The 22,735-nt window shown below is 37.2% G+C and overlaps 1 protein-coding gene and 1 long non-coding RNA gene across 8 annotated transcripts in view; one reads left to right on the plus strand and one right to left on the minus strand.

Moving 5' to 3' along the window:
• LOC144313749 (outer dynein arm-docking complex subunit 2) overlaps positions 1-22,735 on the plus strand; it is a 251,252-nt gene that overhangs the window by 62,492 nt on the left and 166,025 nt on the right. For all 7 annotated transcript variants that reach the window (XR_013379382.1, XR_013379383.1, XM_077896982.1 and 4 more), the window contains 6 exons: positions 4,061-4,207; positions 4,607-4,816; positions 7,550-7,792; positions 8,315-8,425; positions 10,377-10,531; positions 12,070-12,312. Coding sequence is in view for 5 of the 7 variants with exons in the window: in XM_077896982.1 (XP_077753108.1) it covers positions 4,061-4,207; positions 4,607-4,816; positions 7,550-7,792; positions 8,315-8,425; positions 10,377-10,531; positions 12,070-12,312 (1,109 nt within the window). In the remaining 2 variants the exon portion in view is untranslated. The remainder of the gene's footprint in view (positions 1-4,060; positions 4,208-4,606; positions 4,817-7,549; positions 7,793-8,314; positions 8,426-10,376; positions 10,532-12,069; positions 12,313-22,735) is intronic.
• The window catches only part of LOC144313754 (uncharacterized), a 213,387-nt gene that overhangs the window by 5,720 nt on the left and 184,932 nt on the right, over positions 1-22,735 (minus strand). The window contains exon 3 of the long non-coding RNA XR_013379388.1: positions 4,221-4,432. This is a non-coding gene — a long non-coding RNA (uncharacterized LOC144313754). The remainder of the gene's footprint in view (positions 1-4,220; positions 4,433-22,735) is intronic.

A 22,735-nucleotide genomic window follows, 5' to 3' on the forward strand; every position in this document is an offset into this window, starting at 1 on the left:
CTGTAGTAACCTGCATGGTCTCCATATGTTCCATCTGCCCCCTCCCTACAGGGGGCCCTTTAGCTGGAATGATCTTTTAAAAATGTACGCAACTCATGTGAGTCCTCCCACTCTCCTCCAAAACAATACCCTTGAATATTTCCTATTAATCTTGAATGAAGATTAAAATCCTCAACCTGGCCTATGGGTGCAGCAGATTCCTTTGCCCACTTAATTTTTTAGCTCATCTTGGATCATTTGCCACCCAGGCTCTGGGTCTCAGCCACACTGGCCTTCGTTAGGTCTTAAACAGGCCATGTTCTAATCCTCCTTAGGGCTTTACACATACTGTTTCCTCTGACTGGTGTGCCTTTCATCATGTCCGACCTCCTTCACCAGGGAAGGCTCCTACTCTGTCCACACCTCAGTCCAGACATAGTTTCCTCAGGGAAACTTTTCCTGATGTCCTGGCCTAGAGTCCCCTGTTGCAAACATCCATAACCCTGTGCCACTTTTCTGTATAGCACTTCTTAAAGTTTTCATTTATTTGGATGGGCTTAACAATTAAGATCTTTCTTCTCCACTAAGCTTTATGAGCTCCACGAGGCAAAAACTAGATCTGTTTTTGTCTACCAGGATGTCTCTAGTTCCTGGTATCAGACATGGTGAATAACTGCAAATTTGTTGAATGAAAGAATTAAAAAATGGTTGGATGGTTGGAGGCATCTGGCTCCCTGATTTAGTCTCAGATACATTCTTCATCTCAATTTCATAAGCATTTATTTCTCTTTTATCAGCAGTAAGAGGATTGGAGGTAGATATTACTCTATGTACCAGATAAGGTAATACTTTTTTTTTTCAAAGATGTTATTTAAAACACTGAGAAACATTGTTTAGAAGAGTGCCTATTGATCTTGTCTTTCCAAAAGAAATTTTGAGAAAAATGAAGGAAAAAGCAAAATCTATTCAACTTTCACATATTAGCAACATGATTGTGATAATGATAATGAACAAAGGCCTCCCAGTCTTAGAAAGGAATGTGAACTGCGAAGTATCTGAAGGCTGACAGAGCCTGGAAATGTCTGAGAAGACGCAGGGGCAGGATGACAACTAGCAAAACAACTTGCATTAATTTAAGAAGTGGAAAAGCTTATTGGAAGCATTCTTCAAAACCCTTCAGAAACTAGTAAAATAATATTTTACTATGTTTTCTCCAGCTCTTAAAACTTCACAAATGCAAATACATGATAAAATGTGAAAATAAGTATTGGCAACTAATTACATTCTCAGGGGAGATTTAATTGAAAAATAAGCATATTTGCACTGCTTCTTCTTAGTAAGATGTTTATGGCATCTGGTCAAAGTAGAACAAACATTTGAAAATCCTTTGACATAGCTGGTATTTAAAGAATAGCAATTGGCTAACATTTGTGGCTCTGTATGCTGAATATTTTGGCTCCCATTTGCTGGTATTCATTCTGAAAGATTTATAATCCTTTGGGGAGTGTGGTCAGTGACAAGAGTAGAACTAAATCCTGAAATGTGGAAAAACTAACTTTCCCTAATATAAAACTGTTCTAAAAAAAAACTCTCAAGTCTGTGAATATGTTTCCAGATTTTCAGAAAAAAAGCTGCTGATTTACAGAGTTTTTTTTCTATAAGGATCTAACTTCTCAATGATAAATGAAAATTTTCCATCCTTTGGCTTCAAAAGTGGCTTAGAGATCATTTAGAAAAATATAGTGTCTTACCTTTTGGGCATCTACCACAAGTACACAATTCCTTAAAATTGTTATGTCATTGGTTATGGTGCATATGATGAAATCAAGCACACAAGATAGAAATAATCTAGAAGAGAAAAATTAAGAGACCTCGAAATGAAATAGGAAAGAATGACTGTGCTGAATGTGTAAGTAGGAAAGTGCTACCAAAGAAAATACAATGCAAGTATAGCAGTCAAGAAAGTCCTCTATCACACACCACTGAGAACGCCAGGACAGCATGCTCTGCTTCGGAGTTTGGTGTGTGTGTGTGTGTGTGGACTCTGTTGGCTTGACTGAGGCATGACATGCTGTTTGATACCTTCTTGCTTTCAAGTCATGCTTGAGTCTGAAGGCACTGCCTAAAGAACTCTATCTGAAGCTCCTGGTTTGCATTTTTAAACTTTTCATGTGGGAGCCCGCCCAGCTCTCCTCCTCCAGGTACACCAGGGGAGTTTTTGGGCTCCTTTTAACCCAATTAAATTCAACAAAAGAATTGTTAAATAATTGTTTCTCTCGCTTTCTCTTTTTTTTATATATTATGATTAGCATTTAGATTCTTCTTTATGATTTATGAAATATCTGCCTTCTGTTTTTAAAAAGAAAGGCATCAAAAGTGCTAATGTGTGTTTGGAGAGGTCCTGTACCCCAAAACAAGGGAGATTATAAAATTGAATGTAATAAGGATTTACTATTTTATGTTTCAAAATGAACTGTAGGACGATTGGTGGTGGTAAAAATTTCTCTTGATATAAACAAAAAGACATTAAAAGCTATGGGAAGAAAACTCCTTATTTTCAATGTAAATAGTAAAGTGAAGGCTTTTGCCATTCTCAACTTCATCTTGAATATAGAGGACAGCCTGGATTACTCAGGAAGAAAATTAATATGAAAAGCAGACTGACAATGGTTTCAGCACAGGATAGTGGTTTGTAATATTTTTAGAGATGTGGAGGGGCTTTTATGGACGCATTAAGAGGAAAGGCTGAAGTCTAAACCTTTCTATCTTTTTGATGCTTGCCCTCTTATAATCCCATTTCAGCTTCTTATTTTAAAAGTAACACATCATGTTGTATTCACAAAAGGATTTGTGTGTGTGTGAGATATGAAGGAGGAGGTTGGGCTGCTTGAATATAATTTCCACTTTTGTGTAAATGTATATATTGTATCTATGAACATGTATCTGTAATATAGCAATATAAAGTCATAATCAGCAAATGAGAATAAACATATTTTGTAGGTGTCTTTCTTCAAAAAGGAAAGAGATTTATTTGAGGCCATTCATACTGTGTTTTGAGGTAGAGACCGAAGGCCATCTTTCATGAGCACCTTTTACAAAAATAGTTTATCCTTAGCTCCATTAGAAACATTGCTCTTGTGTCTTATGAACTATTTCGGTGCTTATACTGGAACTCTTATTTACCATCCCGTCTTAATAGGAGGAGAAGTAATATGTACTATGTTGCATCCATCAGAAGATTTTTTAAAGCATTAATGATGGGTGGACATTGCTTAAGAATTCCTGCAATGAATTCTGATTATAATTTCCTGGTGCATCTGTTTCACTGATCAATCATTACATTCTTTTAAATTCTCCCAGATTGTTTTACCTTAAAGGAGCCATTCCCCACTACCTTTTACAGCTGGTGATTAGCCAAGCAGACATTGATCACATGATTCTCAACACTGGGACAGCATTTTGCATGCGATACTGAAGGCTACCTTTTTGTCCTTTATCCATACACGGAGTCATCTCCAGTTCCTAATGGGCTCGCCACCTCCTTCCCAACCCCATGGCCCCTCTCCCACTTAATCCTGGTCCCAGCATGGATTGTTGTACTGCTTCCCACATGGTTTCCCTTTCCTCAGGTTTTTCCCTGTTCCAGACTGTTCTACATACATCTGTGAGAATAATTTCCAGACACGGTTTGGATTGCACAGTATGCTGTTCAAGAACTCCAGGGACGGCCTGTTACCTCTGCATAAAACTTACATTCCTCAGTGGATTTCTCAAGGCTTGCCCCTCGACTCTATTTAATGTACTAATACCACCTAATGCTCTAGCTGTTTAAAGCAGACAGACCACCTTTAAATGTTGACTCTTAATTGGAATAATGTTTTATGATACTCTGTAAAGCTTTTTTGTGCTTCAACTCTACATGATTCATTTAACAAATTATAACCCACTCGGAGAACTTAAAAAAATTTAACATGCCATGTATGGGGAGACACATTTCCCAGTTCATGGATTCATAACCATTAAGGAAATTTCTATAGAAGCGTGATCTTATTTAACCTTTCCATGGCCTTGCGTTTCGTAGGGAGGAAATCAGACAGCTACAGTGATTGCATTGTGTTCAATGAAAGATTTCAACTTGGCGCAAGAGACCTGCCAGTTGGCAATCAGAGATGTTGGAGGCCTTGAAGTTTTGATAAATTTACTGGATACTGATGAAGTCAAATGTAAGGTGAGTGGCTTACCTCACGTGGGTGATGAGCCTTGTTCATACCTCTTTGTGCTTCTCTTTTTACTGATACATCTCTGCTACCTCTGCCTAGTTCTTGTCTTTGCCTGCTCATCTCACTGATAGCTTGTTCCTTTTGTTCACTGCTCTTCTCTTCTTGGCTGTGCTTTATCTTCTGGTTCATTTCCAGAACCTTTTCTATGTGCTTCTTAAATGATGAATGTTTGTCTGCATAATTGAAGGAAAATAAGGAGGCTATGTGTAACACCTGGGAACAGAAGGCATTTCCTTTAAAAACTTCATGAGGGAAGGATTTGAGGTAGACTTGGAATTTTTAAAACTCTAGGACTGGTTATGTATTAAGCACTTATTTTCACCTCTAACTCCTATTTTCTCATTTAGATTGGTTCATTAAAAATCCTAAAGGAAATCAGTCATAATCCTCAAATCAGACGTAATATTGTTGACCTTGGGGGCTTACCAGTTATGGTTAATATACTTGATTCTCCACATAAGAGTCTGAAATGCCTGGCAGCTGAGACAATCGCAAATGTTGCCAAGTTTAGAAGAGCCCGACGGGCAGTGAGACACCATGGAGGCATTACCAAACTGGTGAGTACCTCTGCCATTGTCATCAGCACACCACCTGCCACCAAGATGTCACCTCTCTGCTGTCCTTCCTGGCCACTCCTGGATGTTAAATAACCATAGGTGTGTTCCAGGAACCTTCTTTGGTATAACGTCCTCAAAAACTGTTTTTGTGTATTCACATTAGCAACTGGCCAGAAAACAGGTCTAATCTTATTTTTCAAAGATATATACATCTAAATAAGAGATGTAATTTACACCTACCACATTGGTAGGGAGATGTTTATGTGTGTGTGTAGTGTCGGGAAGTGTAGTCCATGCTCTCTGCTCTGGTGAGCTCACCATGAGGACTGCCTCCCAAGGAGACTGTCAGAGCAACAGACATTTATTCATCTCATTGTTACTTATGATAGTGACAACTGAAAACTATATTTACCATATGAGATCGGTAAAATAATATGAAGTGTATCTCGAGGAAACATGCATCATCAGCTATCAGTATATAATATTATATAAAATTATGACAGGATCAAAACCTGATTGACACATATGACTCCAATTTTCAAAGACTTACCTAACAAGTATATAACAAGTTTTCTATAAAAACATGTGAAATAAATACACAAAATTGTACGCAGGTGTTTCCTCTGAAATAACTACCAATTTTTCTTCATATTTTTCCACATTTGCCAATTTATTGTGTATTATTTTTATAATTTAAAAAATGATTATATCAATAACTGTCACTGAAAGAAATAAGTGAACATTCTGTTCAACACTCATGTCAAGAAAACGTAGGGCATTAAGGAAATGCATTTTCATCCACCTTCCAAAGGATCTTGTGTTCCTCCTATAGCATTTACATACTGGACAGTCTCCACTTCTATAGTTTGAGCTCCTTGAGATAAGAGATGTGTCTTACTTATCTTACTGTCATCTACAGCACTTAGCCCAGTACCCTACACATATGAAAGGTTAATAAATATACATTGAATCAATATGCATTTAATAGGAATGCATACACAGTGAAATGTGTTTAGAAATTTACTGAGAGATTCTGTGTACGGATCTTCCTTGATTTACAATGGAGTTATATGTCCAGATAAACCCATTGTAAGTTGAAAATACCGTAAGTTGAAATGCATTTAAGTTGAAATGCATTTAATACAGCTAACATACTGAATATCACAGATTAGCCTTGCCTACCTTAAACATGCTCAAAATACTTAGCCTCTAGTTGGGCAAAATTATCTAACACAAAGCCTATTTTATAATAAAGCATTGATATCTCTTGTAATTTACTGAATCTGTACAGAAAGTGAAAACACAATGGCTACAGATTGGGAACAAAATGGTTGTAACCATATCAGTTGCTTACCCTTGTGATGTTGTGGCTGACAGAGCTGAGGCTTGCTGCCACTGCCCAGCATCACAAGAATGTAACATACATATTACTAGCTCAGATAAAATTCCAAATAGGATTTCTACTGAATGCATATCACTTTCACACCATAGTAAAGTTGAAAAATAAGTTGAACCATCATAAATTGGGGACCGTCTGATGTCACTTGTAATCTGTAGATCACAATAGAGTGTAATTATTTGCTTCAAAAATAAGATAGATTTATGGCTGCATAGATGGATAAATAGATGGTTAGCTATGAGATAAAACAAATGTGATAATGTTAATTATAGAATCTAGGGAATGTATACATTTTTTGCTGTATAATCACTGTACAACTCTTTCAGCCATTGTGTATGTTTGAAAATTTTTCATAATAAAATGTTGGGGAAAGGTAATTATTAGTATGATTATCAGTGTTCTGCTTAAGTAATGAAGTAATACATTAGGCTGATGTGGCTGTCTACTGGAATTATGAATAATGTATAGAATAAATGAATAATGTAACTTAAAACTATAAATTTTAGTAAATTTCTTTTATGAGAGTCTTATATATCACATTCGGGGACTTAGAATTTGGTACCTGAATTGCAATTACTTAGTCAAGATAATGCTACACATTTTAATATAATCTTACATGATAGCTAAGTTAGGAATGGGAAAGAAGAGTAATAGATCAACCATTAATAGACTTGTAATTACTAGGTTGAGAACACATCTGAGAAAGATCAGGATTGGTAATCCATTTTTGGTTTGCTAACAATATGAGGGTAGATGACATACAGATAAGAGTCCCTCACTAAAATGGGAAGAGAGGGAGATCACTCAGTACAGAGATGGAACAGTGGGCTTGTCATGACATCAGAGCAAGGGAATGGAGGTTAAAAGAAGAGCAGGCAGGAGGCCATTGACCACAGTGGGGTTTGGGCACTTAGATGGAGATAGATCTCGAAAGAGGCACACCTGGTAGAAACCTGGGCAGAAGTTAAGAATTCTGAGCAAGCAGAAAGAATGCATCCATGCAGGGAAGGATTGTAAGAACCCGGGCTGCAGATATAGTATACAAATCTTGTTAATATAAATGTAACAGCCATATTAATATTAATACAATCTTGGTGAGATTAAATTTCTTGTAGGAAGGAAATGTAAAGGCTCCCAGATCTGGAGGAAGGTATATTTTGAAGGGTTCTGTTTCTTTGCTTTCACTGACTATTTCTGTGTAGTATGAAAATTAATTCATAGAAGTATTCTTATTTTTGATGGAAGTTAGCTTGGTAGCAGCCCTGTAACTGTTGTGGGAAATGTTGTTTTATTTTAAAGATTCCCACATACATTGTATTTATCTGTTTTTGTAGGTCGCTTTACTGGACTGTGCACAGAGTTCAGCAAAACCAGCTCAATCAAGTCTGTATGATGCCAGAGACGAGGAAGTAGCTCGCTGTGGGGCACTGGCATTATGGAGCTGTAGTAAGAGTAATGCAAATAAAGAAGCCATTCGTCAAGCCGGCGGCATTCCTTTGTTGGCTCACTTACTGAAGGCTTCTCATGAAAACATGCTAATTCCAGTGGTGGGGACATTGCAAGAATGTGCATCAGAGGTACTCAAGCCAGCTCTGCTTCCCTTGTTTTCATTTGCATTAACTTTTTTTTAGTTGAATAATAATTTTTAAGATTATTGTGACTGCTAAGGATTTTTTTTTGAGAAGTCAGCAGTTCTTTAGAGAAGATGAAACTAATAGAACATTAATTAAATGGTTACCTGTGTGATGTATTTTTTAAAATATTGACTAAATTCTCTTATACAGTTGTGTTAATCTTGGACTTTAGTGTTTTTTAAGAAAGTTTGTTTGGCATACTTATTAGTAAATGTAAATAGATATTTATATTCATGCATTACACATGTAAATATTTAAATTTAAGGGATCCCTGGATGGCTCAGCGGTTTAGTACCTGCCTTTGGCCCAGGGTGTGATCCTGGAATCCTGGGATCAAGTCCCATGTGAGGCTCCCTGCATGGAGCCTATTTTTCCTTCTGCCAGTGTCTCTGACTCTCTTTCTCTGTGTCTCTCATGAATAAATAAATAAAATCTTTAAAAAAATATTTAAATTTGTATTCTTAGGAAAACTACCGAGCTGCAATCAAAGCAGAAAGGATAATTAAAAATCTAGTCAAGAACCTAAATAGTGAGAATGAACAACTACAGGAACAGTGTGCCATGGCCATCTACCAGGTATGGTGGACTCCCCAGCAAAGTTGTGGTGTTCTTCATATAGTTAAGGTGGCATTTCTAAATATGAAGTTTCATTCTCTGGGGCTATGACTCAGGAATCTGCATTTTTAGCAAGAATCCCCAGGGATTTTTCTGCACACACAGGTCTGCATCACTGTGCTAATGATAGATGCCTGTGTATGTGAGAGAGAGAAGCCTGCTCCAACATATCTTGATTATGTACATTTCTAGAAGGTACTTATATATCGTTGTCTCCTAAAACAAGTTACTTAGTGTAAAATAGCTAAATATATGCATGGTGCCTTTATATTGCTTTTCAAGTACCCTGTTCAAACATACTGATCTTGGGAAATTTATCTTCTGCCAAGACAGATGGATGATGAATGAGTGTGTGCTTGTGTATGTGTGTGTATTCCTGTTGTATCTTTTTATTATTTTAATCTTCATTAGCTTTTTGTGAGTTATGCATTTCATAGTACATCAGAAAAGGGAAGAAAAGGTAGCCTTGACAAATTAGTAGATGGCTGCTTACTGGCCATTCCAGCTTCTACCTATCAGAGAAATCAGAGCTGATTTCCTAGAGGAATACATTTTAAAATGTGCACAGTGACAGTATGCCAAAATGACAGAGTTAGAGAAAGGGGTTCATGTCAGTAGAGAATTGTATTAGTTTGCAAGGGCTGCCATAACAAAATACCATACACTGGGTGTCTTAAATAACAGAAATTTATTTCCTTATAGTTCTGGAGGTTACAAGTTTGAGATCAAGGTGTTGATAGCATTGCTTCCTTCTGGAGACTCTCTCCTTGGCTTGTAGATGGTCATCTTCATGTTCACATATCTCCACATGTTCCTTCCTCTGTGTCCTAATATTTTCTTCTAAGGATACCAATCATATTGGGTTAGAGCCCACTTCAGTGACCTTTTTTAACCTTAATTACCTCTTTAAAGATTTTATCTTCAAATATGGTTACATTCTGAGGTACAGGGGTTAGGACTTTGACATATATCAGTTTTAAGGAAACACAACTCATAACAAGGATATATATAGCCTTGACTGGCATACATGCCTCATATGAGTAATTATGAAGGATTGGTTAGAAATAGTGATTAAGTTTTTAGAAGTTGCAATGTAAAAAACTGAAAATCATAAATAGAAGATAAAATGGCAGGTGCCTTGTGTGCATTTACTGTGAGGATTTCTTGTAGTGGCCCTCACAGATGATGCATGACATGCATCTGTATCATGTGGCCTCACAACCAACTGTATGCCTAGGATGATAACATATATATGCACCAAATTTAGCATCTTTTTTCTCTCAAACCTGGGAATCATGATAAGCTGGGAACATCTATGCAGTACATATTTACTTCAAAAGATGACACGAACATGGATAAACATAATACTTATCTCAAAGGATGACACAAACTTCTGGACAAATATATCTGAATATAATGCCATTTGCTATTGATATAACTAACTGTTCAGAGCATAGGAACTCTATTAGGGAAATGCTCATCTCTTAGATTTGGGGGCAGAAGCATTGAAGATCAGGCTAAAGCTTTATCACTCAGCTATCTTTTCTATACTTTCCCAAGACTGGGGATTGCATGACTGCAGAAATTCTCTGTCCATGCATGTGGTATTCTAGATTTCTTACCAACCTCTCTTTCTGTCTTCATGGAAGCCCACACTACCTCAGAACAGCTTGGAAGAATTTCCAAGCATGTAGAAAGTTCTAGACATTGCCAAAATCCTGTAAGGGAAGAGAGACACTGTCAGATAACTGCCAATATAAAGGAGAATTATATTTTACTTGGAGGCCCCTTCAGAAAATGATACTCTCTGAAAAGAAGTTTTGTAGCCACCAGAATGTCAGCCTCTTTAGCAATCACTGGAAGCTTGATATGCCGTCATCACTGACAGCCTCTGATTTGACTTTTTGTGTAGTGTGCTGAAGATAAGGAAACCCGTGACCTGGTTAGACAGCATGGAGGACTTAAACCCCTGGCCAGTCTGCTCAATAACACTGACAATAAAGAACGGTTGGCTGCTGTCACTGGGGCAATATGGAAATGTTCCATCAGCAAAGAGAATGCGACCAAGTAAGAGAAGCCTTTCAATATTCTATAATAAAAACATGGCCATTGAGGAATAGCTGTATTCTTAACTCACTGAAACTACATTGTGTATAGTGAGTCCTTCAACTAACATCTTCTCTTATTAATATGTAAATTTTTAAAAAGATTTTATTTATTAGAGAGAGAGAGAGAGAGAGAGCATGAGTAAGGTGAGGGAAAGAGGAAGAGGGAGAAGTAGACTCTCCACTGAGTGGGGAGTCCAACATGGGGTTTGATCCCAGGATGCTAAGATTATGACCTGAGGCAAAGGCTGGCACTTAACCAACTGAGCTATCCAGGTGCCCCAATATATAAATGTTTCTAAATAAAAGTATGGATGCCTAAAATTTATGGCCATTAAACTACATTCCCATAATGTTATTTTAATAAAGAATCGGTCCTAATATAACTCCTATAGTTTTTATACATGTACCTTCTAGACCAATTTGGCAGAATCAAGGTATTTTTAGAAATGAAAGACTTCTACTTTCCATCCCACCACCTGGCAATGGTTTTCTGTGCCTCACTAAAGGACTTGCTGACATAGTCTGTGTGTTGGGTTCTTTTTTTGGGGGGCAGCTGTTTAAATTATAAGTATCTCTGATTTCTTGTAGAGAAAGGGTTGATGTGATGGTGAGGGGTTGAATTTCCCACTGAATCTTTAGAGATGGAAGTGGTTCCATTCTTTTTCCTTTTTTAAAGATAATTGAGTCAGCTGGATGCCAGTTAACCAGTTAAAGAGTAGTCATTTTCAAATTATTTCATTGAATTTTAAAATACTTGTAAACTGATTTATTTTAATCTTCAAATTTATCTCTTCATATACTTTTAGAGTTCTTATGCCCTATGATGGATATTCTGAGGCAACCCTTCTTTGTATCAATGTGATGATTTTTTTTTAAGATTATATATTTACCTGAGAGAGAGAGAGAGAGAGAGAAAGTATGCATGTGTGGGGAGAGGGTGAGAGGGAGAGAGAGAATCTCAAGCAGACTCCCCACTGAGCATGGAGCCCAACTTGGGGGCTTGATCTCTGAGTGTTGAGATCATGACCTGCACTGAAATCGAGAGTCAGATGCTCAATCAGCTGAGCCACCCAAGTGCCCCTCAGTGTGATGATTTAACAAGAAATTCACATCTTACTTAACAGAAGATAGATTTATTTTTGCTTTGTTCATGTAAAATAGTCTCTGTGACATGGGAAAAACACTTGTAGAATAGTAGAACTGCTGACGCTGTCATTTGGAAGAAGTTGTAGTTGTCTTAGAGACTGTATAGTATAGTGATTAAAGGTGCAGATGGCTAGATATGGATGCCAGCATCGCTGTGTACCAAGCTTCAAATGAGCTTTCTGAGAATGGGGATTGTGGTCGTACTTGCATCTTAGGGTTTTTGTAAGGACTGAGTGAGCATATGGTTGGCATTTGGCAATTTTGTGCTATTAATATTATCAGCTGATTTTATACCAAAAGTAATATCGTTCCTCTCTTTCCCTCGCCCTCTTTTTCTTGTGATGAACTTAGGTTTCGAGAATACAAAGCCATTGAAACTTTGGTGGGACTTTTAACTGACCAGCCTGAAGAAGTACTTGTGAATGTGGTTGGTGCATTGGGAGAATGTTGTCAGGAATATGAAAACCGTGTCCTTGTCCGGAAATGTGGTGGCCTTCAACCACTCGTAAACCTCCTTGTTGGAATAAACCAAACTCTTCTTGTCAATGTCACAAAAGCAGTTGGTGCTTGTGCAGTAGAACCTGAAAGTATGATGTAAGTAGCTTCACAACTGAAAGATTTTATTTGAGAGTGTTAGGGGAAATGCTCAGGTCATAATAGAATAGTGTCATCACTTAGAATTGGCGTGCATAAATGGTGAAAAAGTAAAATGGATTTACTTATAAATAACCACAAGATTATCAGTCATGAGTTACAGAGCCACATTGTTCCTTTGGATGAGCTGGAGGGCTGAGGCTGGGCATATTGGGAGGACTTAACATTCCCAGTAATTAATATCCCACCTGGAAACCTTCATATAATCAACAAAATTTTTCTCTGCTTCCTAAGGAAGAATTATCCATCTATCTAACTGAGACCCTAGGTAGTTCTAGGTAGCATTCTCACAATATCCTTGTTTCTCAATTCAATTCAGCAAACATATTTTAAGCACCTAACAAGTTAGCTGTGAACTAACAAGGGAAAGAGACAAAGAATTTTAAGCTGTGATCTTGTTCCTTAAGCAAATTTTTGTCTAATTAGGAAGAAAAGACTTAAATGTTGTACAACGTAAGAACAATAGCAAGATTATATAGAGATTATATATACATACATAAATATATATTTAAAAATATAAACATATTTGTGTATAAATTAAATGTAAATATATTTACATGAAATATGATTGTGTGTGTGTGTGTGTGTGTGTGTGTGTGTGTGTGTGTGTGTGTGCAGAAAGGCAAGAATCCTTATGGGCCAAATATTGTATGAGGGTTATCCGGAGAACCAGAACCAACAGGATGAGAAAGGTGGGAGGAGTAGGGGGGATAGATTTAAGGAATTGGTTCAGGTGATTGCGGAGGCTTGGCAAGACCCAAGGCTGCAGGCTGGAGACTCAGGAAAGAGCGGCATTTTGAGGTCAAAAGCAGTTTGCTGGCAGAATTCCTTCTTGCTCAGAGGAAGTCAGCCTTTTTTTCTACTAAGGCCTTCTGATTGGATGAGGCCCACTAAGTCATGGAGGATTATCTGCTATACTCAAAGTCCACCAATTTAAGTATCAATCTCATCCCAGAAAACACCTTCACAGAAATATGCAAAACAATGTTTGAGCAGGGGCGCCTGGGTGGCACAGTTAGTTGAGCACTTGACTCTTGATCTCAGCTCAGGTCATGATCTCAGGGTTGTGAGATCAAGTCCCACATCAGGCTCTATGTTGAGTATGGGTCCTGCTTGAGATTCTCCCTCTTGCTCTGGTCCCCCTGCTGGCATGTATGCTGTCTCTCTCTCTCTCTCTCTCTCTCTCTCAAAAAAAAATTTTTTTTTGATCAAGTATCTGGGCATCCCTTAACCCAGCTAAGTTGACACATCAACATTAACCATCACATATCCACCCCTTGTCAACTTGGTACCCACTCATGCATCTCCTTAAACCATACTTAATCTCCATAGAAAGATAATAACAAGGCCATATTCCTGCCTACCACTATACAACTATCCAGTGTACCACTGAAAATGCACTTAGCCCTTTTCTTAGAAGAGGAAGCAAAGTTCTTGGATGATGTTTATTCTTTTCCTTGATATTCTATAAATACACTGATGTAAAGTTCATCATACTTAAAAACTATGATAGAAAGTTAATGTCTCATTTACATGATAAGAGGATAAGAGGGAAGAAAAGAAACACACACACACATAATCCATAACAAAATAAGGAGTATTTGTGACAATCACAGTACTTATTCTGTAACCGGCCATGTGGTCATAGCTTGTATTTACAACTACCTTCTTTCATGACCCATTCCATATTCCCTTTGCTTTCAGCAAGCACTTTAGCTGGTTGTGGTTCTTTACCTGGTGGGGTAACCCAAACCTTCATTCCTGAAGGTCTGGGCCATTAGTATTCCTGCCTAGAGTGGGTTGTTATAGTTTTCCATCTACCTTAATCACAGGGCATGGTAATACTTAAGAGATGCCCTGAGGGATCTCCTGTTTTCCAGATATAGTCTTCTTTACCTCCATTGTGGAGTAGCAGTCCCTTGATAATTGGGATCAGTCACCCCAGCCAACACAGTAACTCCCTCCATTGCTTATTGATTTAGAGGCACGGGGAGGCCAGAGTGCCTGGGAGGGAGGTTTAACTTTCAATTCAGTGTAACCACTGTTGTGTCTCCTAGTGGAAGCATTCCTCCCTGTGGGACAAAGACCTCTAAACCAGCAAAGTATAAGGTCACAGGAACAGGAAGCAAAAAATTTGCTAGTGGATCAGTCACTAGGGGTAATAGTGAGTCATTTCCATTCCCTGATTCCTAGACCCATGAATCCTGGCTATGTATGAAAGAACACCAAGTTATTTGGCAATTGGTTAGCTCTATTGGCCTATCCTATATAATCCCAGAGATCTGACAACCTTTCTTCATTTCATCTTTTTCTGTCCACTTCAGTCCAGGAGAGCAGTGTTTATTAAGATGGTTGATTGGATCCATGAGTCACACCTATAATCTTTTAATCATATGACTCTCCTATGTATCTCCCATATCATTTCATTCTGATTCACTCCTTCATTCAGCTCTTCAGTATGTATGACCAGGCACCCAGGGCTGCTGTGTAAGGATATATCCTGCACAACTCTAGGGAGCACCATTCCCGTGGACGTATACAGAGCATCATACTTTGGGGCCATACATACAACCCTGTGGAAATGTATTATTTCCTATCTATTTTACCATTTGGTACCAGAAGCTTTTACCCTATGCCAGTCGTCTCTGGTAGTGCCCTCTTCCTTCTCACTTTCCTGGCTTTTGTGATTCATTTGTGTTCATGAAGGTCCTCTTCCTTCATGGGAAGCCTGCAATTCTAAGACAGCCCTGAAACACTGTTAATGTGAGTCTCATCTCACTGCATATCTGGAATAAAAGTACTAAAGCCTCTATAATTCTTTTTGGATTTGGCTTCTGGAACCTTAGGCTCAGGGATTTCAGGCACCAAGGAACACTAGCTGTACTCATAATAACTTCAAGGAAAGAAGGGCTTATAAAACAGTTTTCTATTGTATTTCTCTTTTGGAAAAACACATGGTATTCAGTAGCACATGATAAACACTTGTCAGTATTGGGTTTATGTATTTCTTTTGATCTTTGGCTCTTGCTTACTTTTTGTCTCTCACATCTGCCAATGACACCAGCTGCCTCTGAACTTGTTTTGAATGTATCCTCCTGCTCTCTGCCTTTAGTTGAGGTTCTGGCATCTCTTACCTGGACAATTGAAGCAGGTCCTATTTGGTCTCATCTCACATCTCTCCCCTTCCACACCTCCCTGCATGGCACTGAAATTTATTCTTCTAAACTGTAGGTCTGATAGGGTTGTTTTCTTGGCCTAAAGAACTATCAATGCCCTCTCAAGCTTTGAAAACCCAACCTAAGTTCCTTACCCTGGTATTCAAAGCATTTGCCTCCTGGCCCCTTTCTACCTCTCAAGCTTCATCTTGAAAGTAGAGTGTATAATGTATATATGTATATAGTAACCATCAATTTTTCCCTATAGTGAAGAGTCTGTTTCTTGGTTTGTCTCTCTCTGTATTTTTTCCTTTATTATTTGTTTCGTTTCTTAAATTCTACATGAGTGAGAATATGATATTTGTCTTTCTCTAATTTCACTTAGCATTATATGCTTTAGCTCCATCCATGTCATTGCAAATGGTAAAAATTGTATTCTTTTTATGGCTAAATAATATTCCATTGTGTGTATCGGGGTGTGTGTGTGTGTGTGTACACTTGGGCTTCTTCCAGTAGTTTGGCTATTGTAAATGCAATAAACATAAAGGTTCATGTATCACTTTGATTTAGTGTTTTTGTATTTTAGAAGTAAATACTCAGTAGTGTGATTCCAGGATCATAGGGTTAGCTCTATTTTTAACTTTTTGAGGAACCTCCATACTGCAGAGTTGCACCAGTTTGCATTCGCACCAACACTGCAAGAGGGTTCCTGTCTCCACATCCTTGTCAGCACCTGTTGTTTCACATGTTACTGATTTTAGCCATTCTGACAGGTGTGAGGTGATATCTTATTGTGGTTTTGATTTGTATTTCCTTGATGCCAAGTGATGTTGAGCATGTTTTCATGTGTTTGTTGGCCATCTGTATGTCTTCTTTGAAGAAATGTCTGTTCATGTCTTCTGCCTATTTTTAAATTGGGTTATTATTTTTTTTGGCTGTTGAGTTGTATAAGTTCTTTATATATTTTGAATACTAACCTTTTATTGTGGATCTGTCATTTGCAAATATCTTCTCCCATTAGGGTGGTTGCCTTTTAGTTTTGTTGATTGGTTCCTTTGCTATGCAAAAGCTTTTTATTTTTATTAAGTCCCAATAGTTTATTTTTGCTTTTGTTCTCCTTGCCTCAGGAGACATACTTAGAAAGATTTTGCTATGGCCGGTGTCAGAAATTACTGCCTGCACACTCTTCAAGGATTTTTAAAAATATTTTATTTATTTATTCATGAGAGATACACACACAGAGAGAGAGGGAGAGGCAGAGACACAGGCAGAGGGAGAAGCAGGCTCCATGCCAGAAGCCTGATGTGGGATTCAATCACAGGACTCTGAGATCACACCCTGAGCCAAAGGCAGACTGCTCAACCGCTGAGCCACCCAGACGTCCCTCTTAAAGGATTTTTATGGTTTCAGGTCTCACATTTAGGTCTTTCATCCATTTTGAGCTTACTTTTATGTATAGTATAAGAAAGTGGTCCAGTATCATTCTTTTGCATGTAACTGTCCAGTTTTCCCAACACCATTTGTTGAAAAGACTGTCTTTTCCCATTGCATATTCTTTCCTCTTTTGTCAAAAACTAATTGACCACATAAGTATGGATTTATTTCTGGGTTTTCTGTTCTGCTCCAATAATAAATAACAAATATATTGAATTCCATTCATATAGGTTAGAATTCATTATTGCAAAGCCCCTCCTTCTATTCTGTATCTCTGATTTAATGATTTCCACATAAGTCATTACCAGGTTATCTAGTTGACCTGTAAAAATTACTTTTAAATGTCATCATTACATTACTTTTACAACAGGCCTTCAAACTCTTTTTAATATAACTGTATTAGGCAAATGGTTATATTGATTTTTCAGTTGAACCCATTCAAGGAAAAGCCAGAGAAAACAGCTACATTTTTTTTTTAATTAAGATTTATTTATTTGACAGAGAGAACACAAGCAGAGGGAACAACAGGCAGAGGAAGAGGGAGAAGGAAGCTCCCTGCTGAGAGGGAGCCCAATGCAGGACTCAATCTAAGGCTTAACTGACTGAGCCACTTGGGGACCCCATATAGTTTTCTTATTCTGAATCTTAACATAGGTTTTGAAGCAACAAAATGTAATGAAAGAACAACTCAGTAATAAACAGCAAGCCTCAAGGACTTTCTGACTGAGTTGAGGAGACAGACAAGTAATTTTACTATGTTAGAGTAGATAATGAAATGGCTATAAACAAACATTATTTGTAAATATACAGTACTAGTTTGAATAGCTTTATGCAACATTTGACTTCTGGTTAATATGAAAACTACAAAAAAAGAAGAGAAGTAGGAAAAAGGTATGTCCTCTCAAACAAGGAAATGCCACAGTTCCAAATCTTAAATGTAAAACACACCTGAAAAATGTAGGTAAATTACTGACCTGTGTGTAATATGTTGACAGCTAACACATGCTGCTTCATATCTCGAGATTTCCCCCCAAATAAGTGTCATGGTCATGAAATGTATAGCCAACCTTTTTTTTCTTCATAACAGAGACTAGGGGAGTAAATAGGCCTTGGAAGAAGTGAGGAATTTCCCATCAGAGACCTAGTTTTGCACGTAAAACACCAGAAGTGGAGCCTAACGAAAAGTCATATGTACATGTTATTTTATATTGTCTACAGCAGTCTTCTAGCCCAAGCAGACTGTTGGAGACCCCTTGGAGTGAAAAGAATACTAGAGACTATGACTGCTGGATTGCAACACAATGAAGCTATAAATTTTTAGAGATTTGGAGTAAGCCAGATTGACTGTTTGAATGCTCAAAACTGAATGAAAGAGATGTGTTCACAAGGCAAAGAGAATAGCAGATTTTTGTAGGATTTTGAGGTAATTCCATCATAAAAAGAAACAGATAGATTCAGACAAAAAATTTCCCTACAATCACAAGGCTATTAAGACAGTATACTCCCTCATAATAAAGGAGCCAAAAGAAATTACATAAAATTTTACAAAAAGACTTTATAAGACAACTTAAGTTGTTATGACAAACTAGTTGTCAGAGCTCAGAAGAGAAATAAAAAAATTATTGAACTTAAAGTCTGAATAGATGCAAAAGAAGTGTGATAGACACAACCAAAAACACCATCAGGCAAGTGGTATATAGGAAATGTAAAATGAAATGAAGAATATATTAATATTACAATAGGGAAATTGGTAAATATGGAACCCAAGGAGACCCAACTTAAACATAATGGATATTCCTTAAGAAGAGGCTAGAACCAGTGGAATATGATCTTAATTAAAGATAACAATAGAAAAAAATTTTATGTGATTCTGTAGACCAAAAGACCCAACAAGACCTTAGTAATATTGATACAGAATAGCCTACAGTAATGCATCCTGATAAATCTACTTGTATCTCAAAAGTAAAGGAAAAAACAAATATATCTAGGCAAAAGAACAAACCATGAGGACAAAATGCCTTCATATTCCTCCACAACTTCTTTTAAGGTCAAAAAACATTAATTAAAGGATCAAATCCCACAGATTAACATTGTGAGGTAGAAAAAAAATATTACCCAAGAATTTCACATCCAGCCCAGTTGTTCTTCAAGTGTGAAGGTAGTAGCACATTCTCAATCATGCAAGGATTCGGTAAACATAGTACTAGATATTCTTGAAAAAAATTGCCAATTACAGAAAGTCAATCAAGAAATTAAAGTATTTTAAAACAGCAAACTAGGGATCCCTGGGTGGCTCAGCGGTTTAGCGCCTGCCTTTGGCCCAGGGCACGATCCTGGAGTCCTGGGATTGAGTCCCATGTCAGGCTTCCGGCATGGAGCCTGCTTCTGCCTTCTCCTGTGTCTGCCTCTCTGTCTCTTTCTATGTCTATCATGAATAAATAAATACAACAGCAAAATATGGCTAAAATGTATCAGTGGAGACCATTGAGTTTCTTTAAATATTAAACTAAGGAAATAATGGAGGAGTTATCATTGGAGGAATCATACTATTTTATAGATACTAATGATAATAATTTAACGATACAACTATCTGATAAAAATAAAACAAATACAAGATAAGTGAGTTATCCTCTTTCACATAAATGAATCAGTAGATACTGTATACAACCTTCTCTTATCTGTTTATCATCTATGCATCCATTTTCTCTGTCTATCCATCCTGTTTAGCTTTAGGCATAAAGAAATGTCCAGAATCATTTACATTAATTATCAATGATCATTATTTCTGAAAGACAGGATTTGGGATCACTTCTTATTTTCTTCTTTATATGTTTCTATATAGTCTATATGATAAATACGTATCATTACAAAATTAAAGTTCTTGTTTAATACCTTTCACAATCCCCTTTTATTCTGGGGCGCCTGGGTGGCTCAGTCAGTTAAGCATCTGATTCTTGGTTTCAGTTCCGGTGATGATCGCAGGGTCCTGAGATGGAGCCCTGCATCAGCCTCCCGCAGTCAGCATGCAGTCTGCTTGAGATTCTCTCTCTCCCTCTGCCTCTCCCCCCTCAAATAAATAAATAAATAAATAAATCTTTTAAAAAAGCGTAGATTCTGGAACCATTGCTTGGATGCCAGTCTTATCACTTACCAACTATGTTTCCTTTGGCAAATTATTAAACTACTTGATGTCTTGGTTACAACATATATAAAATGGGAATGGTAAGGATACCTATCTCATTGGATTGTTGTGATGACTGTGTTAATTAATATGTGTAAAGTACTTATGTAATAAGTACTGGGTAAATGTTCATGTAGCAGTGGGTTCGATTAATAACAATTTAAAATGATAATACGTAAATAGAAAATTAAAGTCAGACTGTCTAGTATCTGTACTCATCTATAGATGAATTCCTTGTTTCTATGTTACTTTTGCATCAAATTAATCATGCTATTTAATTTGCTTTAAGTTGAGAACAAGTGGCCCCTAAATGGGTAATAACTCACTTTAAACTCTCACCTGCAATTAGAAGCTTGGAGGGTGTGGCATTGATATGTAAATAGGCAATTACAATTCAGGCCTTTGCATCATGCTAATACATTTACTTTTTGTTTGAAAGTTGACTGAAAGTTACAAGGTTTTAAGTATAACATGAGACAGAGGATCATGTTAAGGGATCATTGTAGGCCAGAGGTGAAGGTGGCTTAAACTAAGCCAGTGGAATATAATATAATAAAAAATAAAGAAATTGACAGATTAAAGAGATATAAAGGGGAAGAATGAATAAAACCCGGTGAATGATTAAACATGAGTTCTAAAGAAGAAGGAGTAGTGATGGATAATATTTAGGATTCTTTTTTTTTAATTGAATAAATTTGATGTATCACATTATGTGAGTGTAAGATGTACAGTATGTTGCTTTGATATCATATGCATATTTAGGTTTCTGACTTTGGCAACTAGATAGATAATGGTACCACCACTTACTGACATGGGGGATATAGGTACAGTACTAGTGAAGGAAGAAGGAACTTGACTAGGGGAGGAATGAAATCAATTTGTTCATCATTATAGTACCTAACACAGTCCAAGGCTCAGGGTAGACACCCAACAAACATTTCTTATGGAATGGATGGTGAATTTGGTTACAGTTGGGTGGACACTGAGGTTCCCATGGCATGTTCATGTGCTGATGGCGACCAGTTATTGGATTTAGTCGTGTCTAAAGCTCAGGATAGAGATGCAGGTTAGACATAGTGTCATAATATTTGGTAACTGAAGTCATAGCTATACATGAGAGATTGTGAGGATGAAAGCAGAATGAACAGGATCCTACTTGAACCTGATCTTTCAGGGAGAAGCAATGTACAGGAAGTACCTATAAAGAAACAGAAGAATCAGCAAGAGTTGTGAGGGAAATTAAATGAGTTATTGAAAAAAAAGAAAGAAAGAAAGGAAAGAGAACATTTAAAAGAGCAAAAGAGTTCAAAACTGTCACATTCTCTGAGAAGGCCTCATAAGATAAAGACAAAATTGTCCTTCCTTGTGCAACAAGGGGTTGATGGATCCTTTTGTACTCTTAAATACGGTTTTCCCACAAATGTTTTTATAAACGCACTAAGGTGGTTTCAGAAAACAGTGTTTTGAACTTGGTAAGAATCCAAACTGCATTGCTCTTGGCATCATATTTCAGGCATGGCTGTTCTTGCTAGATTTGTAGGATTTATTGCATCTTTGAGCTTTCAGGTAAATGGTAAGGAAATGACAAACAAATACCTCTCCCGCATGTGAGTCTGATATAATTCATTATTTTAATGACTAGCAGTTTTATGTTTTAGTGATTTGTCTGTGGCTGTGGCTGTGGCTAAGGCTTAGGTCACATAGCAGGATAAACATATACTCATAGCACAGTTTTATGAACTTTGTGCAATAGAATGCATAAGCAGTTCTCCCTTTTAAATAAGAATCAGAAACATCTTAATAATAACAATTTGGCTACTGAATCAAAAATGATTTTTGAGAAACCAATGATTTCATAAAACTCTATTGGCTTTTTTCAGTACTTCAGATGACTGCTTTTAGAAACTCAATATGAATTATTTCATATTAATTATGCCCTTGCCCAGGAGCTAAAATGGAACAGCATTCTGGCATACAAAGTTCGTGAAAAAGTAGATTTTTTGTGCTGAATTTTCTCTTCTTGTTGACTTAATATCTACTTGAAATGTACAAAATTCATCTGGAAGTAATCTGGCTTTCAGGTATATGAAATCACACCAACATTGCAAAAAAACACTTGCAGTTTGTGAAATGTAATTTTCTATTAAAAGACTGTAAAAATCCAAAATAAAAAGCATAGAAGCTTAAAACTTAATAAATATCCATGATTTATTTTCTACGTCAGGATCTTAACTTTTTAAAAACATTTTTTAAACTTTTTTTTAAGACTTATTTATTATTCATAGAGACAGAGAGAAAGAGGGAGAGAGAGAGAGAGAGGCAGAGACATAGGCAGAGGGAGAAACAGGCTCCACACAGGGAGCCCAACGAGGGATTTGATCCCGGGACTCCAAGATCACGTCCTGGGCCAAAGGCAGGCGCTAAACCACTGAGCCATCCAGGGATCACCTAACTTTTATAGTAGCACCAGACTTATGGAAAAGTTGCAAAAATAGAGAGATTTCCCATATACCCTTTATCCAGCTTCCCTTAACATCCTCCATAACCACAGTGAAATTATAGGACTCTTTGTTGAAGTGTAGATTTTTCACTT

The sequence above is a fragment of the Canis aureus genome, chromosome 5 (genome assembly GCF_053574225.1).
Source record: "Canis aureus isolate CA01 chromosome 5, VMU_Caureus_v.1.0, whole genome shotgun sequence".
Classification (NCBI taxonomy): Eukaryota; Metazoa; Chordata; class Mammalia; order Carnivora; family Canidae; genus Canis; species Canis aureus.